Below are 9349 nucleotides of genomic sequence, written 5' to 3'. Positions count from 1 at the left end.
CAGAGTACACTTCTCTAATTTGTGAACAGTTACAGCTGAGATTAGGAAGCCGAGCTTCCGAAAGACATGTGCCTTGACACTGCTGGGCTGGCTCTGTAGGGAGGTGAGTTCCAAATGGTGCTCTTGGGTGCTCTTTCTGCTCCTTCCAACTGTGTTTGTAGTAAGATGGCTCTCCAGTCATCCCAGGAATGAGCAGGAGCCTGCCTTTGAAAACTGGAGTTCTCAGGAGCTCTGGAGGTAGCCATGAACTGGATTTTCCCCTCCTTTTGGGTTAGACTTGCAGTTAGTTCTTCCACTTTTGCCTTCTAGGTGCAGCTGTGATTTGACAGAGGTGAGACTCCCACACTGTGAGCTGCCTCCCACGCAGGGATAAACCTTTCATGATGGCCTCTCAGGGAACTCCAAAGGACTCGTGAGTAGCAGACTTGCATTAGGTCTAGCTTGGGAGGGATTTACTTTGGGATTGTTTGCACTGTATGCACTGTATTATTTGCACTGTATATAGTAACAGTTTGTTTTTATACCGTTACCGATAATTGCTTTTTCTCTTTTCTTTTTTTGTGGCCTCTGGCACTCAGTCCCTTTTGTAGTTTTCTGCCCAGTCGGACCGCTGGTCTCTCAAGACCAGTGTTGTCCATTCTCACTGGCAGCCTACTCCCCAGGGTCTCAAGCAGAGGTTTTTCTCGTAGCTTACTACCTGATCCTTTTATAACCAAAGATGCCTGGGACTGAACCCCTGACCTTCTGGGTGCAAAGCAGAGGCTCTGCCACTGAACCACAACACAGGCTGACTTGCTTCCCCAACTCAACACTAATTAGACCAATTATGGAAGTGTTCCAATGTCCTCAGAGGGTTGTTTTTGCAAAAGAGACAAAACAGAGGAAGGCAAAAGGTGTGTCCTTTTTTTAAAAAAAAGTGCTTTCAGGTATGTATTTGGCTGGAGGAGAGTGTTTCATGCATGAATTGCTCAGGTATCAGGATTAGAAGTATTTGGTGAGTTGCACTTCCCCAAAACCTGACTTTCCGGTCTGGCCATGAGTGAGAGAGGCTGGCAGGGTGGGTCTGGCTTCTGTCCTTCCTTCCTTCACTACCAAAACACAACATTTCTGTGTGGGGGGGAGGGAGGTAAGCAAGCCAAGGAAAAACTGCCTCCCCTCCATCATCTGTTTGTCACCCCGCCCCCCTTGCTGCCCAGTTTCCAGGAGACCGGAAAGGCTTGAATGTTTCCACCCCTGGAGGAATTTTAACGTGTGTGGGGATTTTTGGTTTGCTGCCTTTCCTGTTACCCACCCAAGCGTCTCAAGCAGGGGAATGAGCAAATGAATAAGCAAAAGGCTATCTCCCTGGAAGCTCTCATGCACATTTGCTGTGCAAGAACACAGGAGTTTTACATGGAGGGATGGGGGGGGAGGGGGGAGGCCTGGGCACCATGATAGGCTAGGGCTGCTCACTTGACCATTCTGGCTTGAAACCCTAAAGTTCCTCCTCCTCACCAACTTATAGAGGAATATCCATAGCTTGATAGTAGAGCACATGCCTTGCATGCAGCCGGGTTCTTTCCCTGGCACTCTGACTGAGAGGGTCGGGGTCTCTCCCCCCCTCTTCCCCCTCTCTTGGTCCCTGGCTGCTTCCCTCTTACTTTTTTCCATCCAGATTTTGAGGCTAGAAATAATCTAGGAAGCGGTAGTGGAGAGAAGGGTCAAGCCCCCCTCCCCACCTTCATACCTCTCATCTCTCTGTTGCAGATTACCTTATCTTTACTATGGTGACCTTGAGGGTGGGCTGTATAGTGTGTTTTCTGTGGGGTCTGCCTTTGAAAGATACTTGTAAAGTGTGTCTAATCCAGATGGGTGCTAGCTAGAGAGATCATGTTATGCTTACCTTTATGGGTCTACACGGAGTACCATTTTATGACAAGCCCTGCTGGCTCAGACCAGTGGTCCATCTAGTGCAGCATCCTGTCTTACACAGTGCCCAACCAGTTCCTCTGGAAGACCAACCACAGGGCATAAAGGATGCTGGAGAGTCTCAGATGGTGTTTTGACTGCTTTACTGGTGTGTATCCAAGAAAATGTCAACAAGTTCCTAAATAAAACAGTGTTCCCTTAATGCAAAGGTTGTTGTGCAAGTGGCATGTTTCTTACGTAACTGAACATCTTTTTCTGGGTATTTTCTTTTGTGCTTTTGTGCTTTCTCACAGAAACATAGACCTGGAAGGGACCTCAAAGATCATCTAGTCCAACCACTTGCACAATGCAGGAAATTCACAGCTCCCCCCCCCACTCCCCCAGTGACCCCAGCTCTATACCCAGAGGAAGGCAAAAAACCTCCAGGATCCCTGGGCCAATCTGGCGGGGGGGATTCCTTCTTGACTCCAAACAGATGCATTATATGCCCAGGCATTACCTTGGGCATATAAGAAAGGGCCACAAGAGCCAAACACTGGCTCATCCCTTCCCTTTCATGGTCCCCTCCCTCTCATGATCTGCCTAAAATCATAGTGAGTCATAGAATCAGCATTGCTGTCACATGGCCATCTAGCCTCTGCTTAAGAACCTCCCAAGAAGGGGAACCCACCACCTCCTGAGAAAGCCTGTTCCACTGAGGAACTGGTTTAACTGTCAGGAAGTTCTTCCTAATGTTCAGAAGATACCCTGTTCTGGCTGCCACATCTGTTGGGTTTGCTTGTTTCTGACTTTTAGAAAGCAAACGATCAAAGAAAGTGAAAGCAGCATGCAATGCAGAGGGGAATTTCTGTTCCAGAGTGGATTTCGTAAAATGCAGAATTGCTCTAAGTAAAACGGCGTTTCCTTAATGCAAAGGTTGATGTGCAAGTAGTGTGGTTCTTACCATGTCCCGCTTTGAAAATATATTCTTCAACTGCACTATTGTAAATTTAAATGAATGCCCAGTCATACACAATATTCTGTTTCTAGTGCTGCGCCCTGCAGAAGCGGAAATAGGCCATTGAATGCAGTGATGTTTTGTCTTTCGCAACAGTTTGCTGCAGTTTTTTTAAAAATGCTTCCACTGATGTTATGACCTTCACATTAGCAGAGGTGGATACATGCCACTGCTTTAGCTTTTCGTTATACTTCTATTTTTATTTTGCGCTGCTAGAGATGGTGTGTAAATATAATACAAGAATAAAGCCTGTGGTTGAGCGTATGTGTCTCCCTAGCCTGAAATCCTTTTAACTGTTGTGTCCTTTTCTCCCCAAATTGCCAGTTTCCATTGCGTGGCAATCATTTTCTTCCTTCTCGGCCTGGGAACTCTCCTTCCCTGGAACTTCTTCATCACTGCTATTCCGGTGAGTGTTTTACTTGGAACACATTTCTGGCCTTTGACAACAAAATGATAAATAAGCGATCTATGCAGTCTGGAAATCAGTTCTAAATCAGGGAACTCTCCAGCCCCCACCTGGAGGTTGGCAACCCTACCAGTGTGTATCCTTCTTATATAGGTAGTTGGCAGTCCCCCTCTTCTCATAGCCCCAGGGAGGCCTAATTACATGTTATACTTTTGCTGAATCTGTACCCAGATTCTGCCAGCTGCCAACTGTGTTCAGTTCTTCAGCATGTGGGGGCCTGATTCATAGTGGAACCATGGCACAAGGGGAGAGGGGGATTAAGATTCCCCCCCCCCGCATCATTTTCCTGCCCCGAAATGGCCTTGGAGAATTGCTGTTTGCTCCATAGAAGAAAACTTCTCCAATGAGGCAAATAGTGACTCCTGAGGGCCATTTCAGGTCAGGATAATGACACGGAGGGGGAGGCTTAAGGCTTCTCTCTCCAGATGTAGCAGTTATGATCCAAATTTGGCCCATGAGTGCCTGGGAATTAAGTTTCAAGCAGGAGACTCAGGGCATATCTGATAGAATGGCTCCAGGGAGCACAAAAAGAAAATACTGCAGGGTCTTAGGCCTTCCCAGGCAGGCATTACCAAGAGTCTCTAATGGGCCTCCAGAAATGCCCAGTGGGACCAGATTCCATTTGGTCAGTTGCTGCTCATAGGCTGTTGACTCAGTCTTGATTTGGTCTAAGCCCTGCCCTTTTATGGACCTGTTTTGGAATGCACAAAGAGGCAACCAGGGAATTGTAAGTTAGAGGCACAGTTAAAATATAGGCAATCTTGTTTGTTTAACCTCTGTTTTTATGAGGTTTTCTAAAATTCCCCTGTTTTATTGTTTTCCTTGCTTTGCTTTTCTGTTTGTTTGGTAGAAGGTTGCCCTGAGATGCTGCCAAAACCCCTAATTGAGGCTTCCTTCCGGTGGGAACTTTAAGTGTGCATGTGGGGGGGGGGTGTGCTGTCCCTCAGTGGCAGAGCATCTGTTTTGCACGCAGGAGGTCCCAGATTCACTACCAACCAATGCTCCCTTTAAGCTGTGAAGTCTTGCGAGCAAAAATTCTACTTTGAGAGCTACTGGCATTAAAGTTGTGAGCAAGGCATTTGGCTACTGCATAAATTAGTTTGCTCTGAAGCCATCCTGCCTGAGCTAAGACAAAAATGTGTGAGCCGGAGGCTAACAAACTGTGAACTTGCTCACACTAACTCAGCGTAGAGAGAACACTGCTACCAACCATCACTAGTTTTGTTGTTTTTTAAAAAAGGATTGAGTAGTAGGTGATGTAGAAGACCTCTGCCTGAGATCTCGGAGAGCTGCCCGTCAGACAGTACTGTCCAGATGGACCAATGGTCTGACTAAGTGTAAGCCAGCTTCACATGTGCACAGCTCTGAGGTCAAAGGAATATACCTGGGGCATGTACTGAGCTGAGCAGCCCCAGAACTCAAGCCCTGGCCTTATTTTGTGCTGCTCTGGAATGTGTGGCATAGTATGAATGAAGAGTGCCTTAACCACATTTACCTTGGGTTTCAAAAGAGTGGTTCCTGGGCAAATGTGAGCCCCGGTTGTTACATTTGTATATGTGGAAACGTAATCATCCTGCCAAATACGACCCTTTCCACAGTATTTCCAGTCTCGGCTTATCACTGGGAACTGCTCTGCTTGTGAGGAGAATGAGAACACAACCATTGCGAACAGAACCATCCTTGGCCTTGAACCCCCACCTCCGTGCACAGATGACTTCAACTTCAGCAACTGGCTGACTCTGCTTTCCCAGCTGCCTTTACTCCTCTTCACCCTCCTCAACTCCCTCCTCTACCAATGGTGAGAACAGCCACAGTCATGCTACTTAACCTCAGCCCAGGTCCCCACTTCAGGATTGGTTTCCCAGTCTTCGTTCTCCACCCGCCCTCTCTCCTTTCCTCCAGCACTGCCCCTTCCACTTTGCTCTGTGCAAACATGCTTGCCCCACCAAGTTTAAGTTCCTATATAAAAGGATCCATAGTCTTAAAGCCTGTATTGTGTTTGCTTTCAGAATGCTGCTGTGAAGTAGGCCATTATCTTTTCTGTTGTACAAAGGGCAGAATGAGCTGTTTGGCCAAAACCATGCAGTGAGTCCGTGACAGAAGTATAATCTGAACCTAGGCCTTCCAGATCCTTTGCAGGGGGGGTCACAGAAGCTCAGCTTAACCGGTAGAGCTGTAAAAATTACAGAAATTTCTTGAATGCTCAGTAATTTGGGCTTGAAGTCAGGCCTCTCCCTGATCTGCTATGTGTGCATTCAGTCCCTTTGAGTGTTGTGTTTTGATGTTTGTGGGATACCCCTTGGGTACAAGGAAATGTGTGTAGGGGGAGACAAACAGTAAAGGTCAGGGTAGTAGTATGTCTCGTAAAGCTCGTATGCATAATGAGAACATAGAGGGGAGAGTGTGCACAGGTGCACCGGCCCCACCTACATGTGATCGTTAGCTCATGACCAAAGCATCTATGCACATAGGGAGGGTACACATGTAGATCCCATCCCCATGATCAGGAATGCTTGAAAAAGCAACATTCCCAGTCAAGGGGAATGGCATGTACATTCCTATGCACCACCTAGGTGCTGTCTTCATGAGCTGGCAATCGTGCATAGGTGGTGGAGGCAGGGCCAGCGTCTCCTCTGTTCCCTGACTCTGAATTCAGACAATCTAATCATTGTGTTGCATTTGTTTCTTGTCTCTCCCCCCCCCCATCCCAGCATTCCAGACAAAGTGCGCATTCTAGGCAGCCTCTTGGGGATCCTGTTCCTCTTCTCACTGACAGCTACCCTTGTCAAGGTGGAGATGCTGCCCCAGAGCTTTTTCTCCATTACCATGGCGAGTGTCTGGTTCATTAACTGTGAGTGGTCTGGGATCTTTCTCTCTCTCTCTCTCTCTTTCTGTTCCCAGCCCTGTTAGAACAGTAGCGGGAGACTTCTGTTGCAGTCAGTAACCCAACTCCTGGATGTCTGTAGCAAGGAAGGCCCTGGGAAGCAATCCAGGCCTTAGAAGATGTGCTAATAATAATATTCCTGAGCATTTGTAGAATGCTTTGCACTCCAACCTTGGAAGGTTGAATCTCCCTCCCCATAATTAGAGATGGGGCCCAAGGCAGTTCACTCAAAGCCACATTTTGAGGCAAGATCAGAACTTGGGGAGGTTCTGACTCACCAGTCAGCGAGTGACGTGGCTAAGAGGCCGTGCTGTCCTCCAGCTGTTATGCTCCTTTAACCCAGTTGCTGTGCAGTTGCTCACTGATAAAATTGCTGCCTTCTTTCCTTGACTTTAACACCCACATGTCAGGCATAAATTCAACAGGCATAGCTTTCTGGCATAAATTCAACAGGCGTAGCTTTCTCTGACCTAATAAATCATGTGTAGCAATTTCTGCAGTGTTTGTCCTGTAGTTGGCAGTAGGGGTGCATGATTGGCAATGTGTGGGCACATCAGCGCTTGGCTGCAGACTTAAGCTCCAGGACCTGGACCTGGGACCTGCGTTCAGAGTTTGGGTTCAGCCTTGCGATGTGTGCGCTAACAAAATATGCCTTCGAGCATGTGCAGAGTGCATTTCCTTTGGTGCCAAGTAAATAGATATCCAACTCACCCACCCATCTAGCCACCCAACCTGGGGGATAGGGCTTACAGAAAGGCTTGAATCCCGCCCCCGTTTTGGTTTTCCTAAATGACGGTCGACGTTCTGATTTGTGGTCTTTTTCTCCCCCTTGCCACCAGCCTTCTGCGCCATCCTGCAAGGCAGCCTCTTTGGGCAGTTGGGCTCCTTCCCACAGCAGTTCAGCACCCTCTTCCTGAGCGGCCAGGGCATGGCAGGAACGTTTGCCGCCATCGCCATGGTGCTGTCCATGGCCAGTGAGTACCTTGGTGGGGAGGGGGCATTTGGTGCTGGGCGACTGACAGCAGCCCTGGGACATCTGTCTTGGTCTGGGGTATCAAGAGCAAGAAACCTGTCACCCAGTCAAAGAGGGCATCGCTCAGTGCCCATTCCCCTTTTGGCCTTCTCGTCCACCTTGACTATCCATTCCTGCTACAAAAAATAAGCAGCTGTGTCCTAGGACCTGTATGGGGTCACTTTTCCTTCACTCCCCCTTCCTGCTTGGGTCGTGCCTTTCCTCTTCCTCTTTTTTTCCACTCAGATCTTTACCTCCTCCAGGCATGCATCCCTTCTCTCACTATGCTGCTAGTTGTGTAGGCTCCCTGCCTGCTCCCTGCCTGCTCAACCCTCCTTTCTGCCCACTCCAGGCTCCTGGTGATTCTGTTCTGCCATCCAAGTCTTTCCTTGCCAGAGCTGACCCATTCATCAGCCTACCGTCAGAGCCAACCCCACCCAGAAGGGTTAGAATATTTGTGAACGTTCCGTGGCGTCAGCCGGTGGCTGGGAGAGCCTCATAGGCAACAGTCAGATGATGACCAGTTCTTAGGTCTGTTTTTCTAATAGGAAAAATAGAGCAAGTTCTAGCTCTGAGTCCCCTCACTCTGCTCCTTGTACGCTTTTGCCCACCAGGCCACGAGGTGGGAGATATTCTGACGACTGGTCCACCCCCACATACACCCCTTTTCTCTGGCCTTTCAGGTGGTGTTGATGCTCAGACTTCTGCTTTGAGCTATTTCATCACTCCCTGCTTTGGGACGCTTATCTCGATCATCTGTTACCTCGTGCTCCCCCACAAGGTGAGGTGAAGCCCTTCCCCGCTATAAGGGGAGGCAGTTTGCTTGGGATGAAGGGATGTGTGGCCGCAACCTGGAAGATGCATGAGTTCCATAGGACTAGCCCCCAGGTGTTTTGGGTCCTCAAGGTGGAAAACTCAAATGCTTTTCCCCGAAGACCAGTAAAAAGAAAATGCATGGTGGTAAATTAAATTGCAGGCAGACTTCTGCCCTTTTGTGTCACTCCAGATTTGCTATCCGAGAGCCTGACTCTGCTGAATGGTAGGATCGGCTGTGTAGTTTGGCAAGAGACGGTGGTCGGGATGTGCCAAGTTTGGCACTCCTTTTCATGTGTGTGAATACACAAGTGCATCATGCTAAAATAGCCCCAGTGCTGAAATTGGAACCTCTGGTTCTGCTGTGTGAGTTGGTGCATGCAAACCAATGGCACTGGCTTGCATTTGCTAAATCACCCTGCTTCATGTAGGATGCACAACAGCCAGGTAGAGGAGGGGAGGGGTGTCACTACCAAAAATGAGAGGGTTTGGGTTTCTCTGTGAGTTTGAGGACAGGAACTGGCACTGAAATGAGATTGGAAAAGAGCGTGTGGTTTTCTGAAAACCCTTGGAGGGGGAATGAGTGTGTTGTTGGAAGGGGCGGAGCAATGAGCTTAAAACAGTGCTATCTCCTGCTTGCTCAAGAATCTCTCCATTTTGAGCAGCCAGATCAGGAGATTCAGTGCATTCTGGAGATCCTCCGACACTTGAGTCAGCCTTGAACGACTGCCCTGAAGCTACCAGGAAGCAATTTGAATGTGCTTATTTTATAGCCGGTGGACCTTTTGATTCTCTTGGTTTTACTGTTGCTTATGTCTTTTCCCGCCCCTGGACTCCCAGGTTTGCATCTTCTCCCCTCCTGTAATGAGTGCAAATAATCCCATTTTATGCTCACTACAACCTTCCACGGTGGGTCAGCTTTGTGGCTGAGGAGGAATTTCATTCCTGTTTTCCTGTGCAGATTCCATTATTGTTGCTGCTATTACCCTAGCTACCCACTCCTCACAAGCTCTCAGTTTAAGGTGTGATCAAAGGTATGCAGATAATTAGGATCCACTGTCTGCCTGCACATACCCCACACGTATGCACAATTCATGTTGTGTGTGAAACTAATCACAGATTGTGGAGAGATGAAGGGTGTGTGTGAAAGAAAGTGTGTAGTCTGACTGAAACTGTCTTCCTTCCTTCCTTCCTTCCTTCCTTCCTTCCTTCCTTCCTTCCTTCCTTCCTTCCTTCCTTCCTTCCTTCCTCCCTCCCTCCCTCCCTCCC

General features: G+C 48.3%; 1 protein-coding gene across 1 annotated transcript in view; it reads left to right on the top strand.

The window, feature by feature from the left end:
* Positions 1–346: 346 nt before the first annotated feature.
* The window catches only part of SLC29A2 (solute carrier family 29 (equilibrative nucleoside transporter), member 2), a 22359-nt gene continuing 13356 nt past the window's right edge, over positions 347–9349 (top strand). The window contains exons 1-6 of the mRNA XM_015411922.1: positions 347–412; positions 3230–3311; positions 4970–5169; positions 6083–6222; positions 7095–7229; positions 7951–8048. Coding sequence (XP_015267408.1) covers positions 381–412; positions 3230–3311; positions 4970–5169; positions 6083–6222; positions 7095–7229; positions 7951–8048 — 687 coding nt within the window. The 5' untranslated portion in view covers positions 347–380. The remainder of the gene's footprint in view (positions 413–3229; positions 3312–4969; positions 5170–6082; positions 6223–7094; positions 7230–7950; positions 8049–9349) is intronic.

This window comes from Gekko japonicus, unplaced genomic scaffold (assembly GCF_001447785.1).
Source record: "Gekko japonicus isolate JY-2015 unplaced genomic scaffold, Gekko_japonicus_V1.1 scaffold563, whole genome shotgun sequence".
NCBI classification, from domain to species: Eukaryota; Metazoa; Chordata; class Lepidosauria; order Squamata; family Gekkonidae; genus Gekko; species Gekko japonicus.
This window is presented reverse-complemented; position numbering and strand designations above follow the sequence as displayed.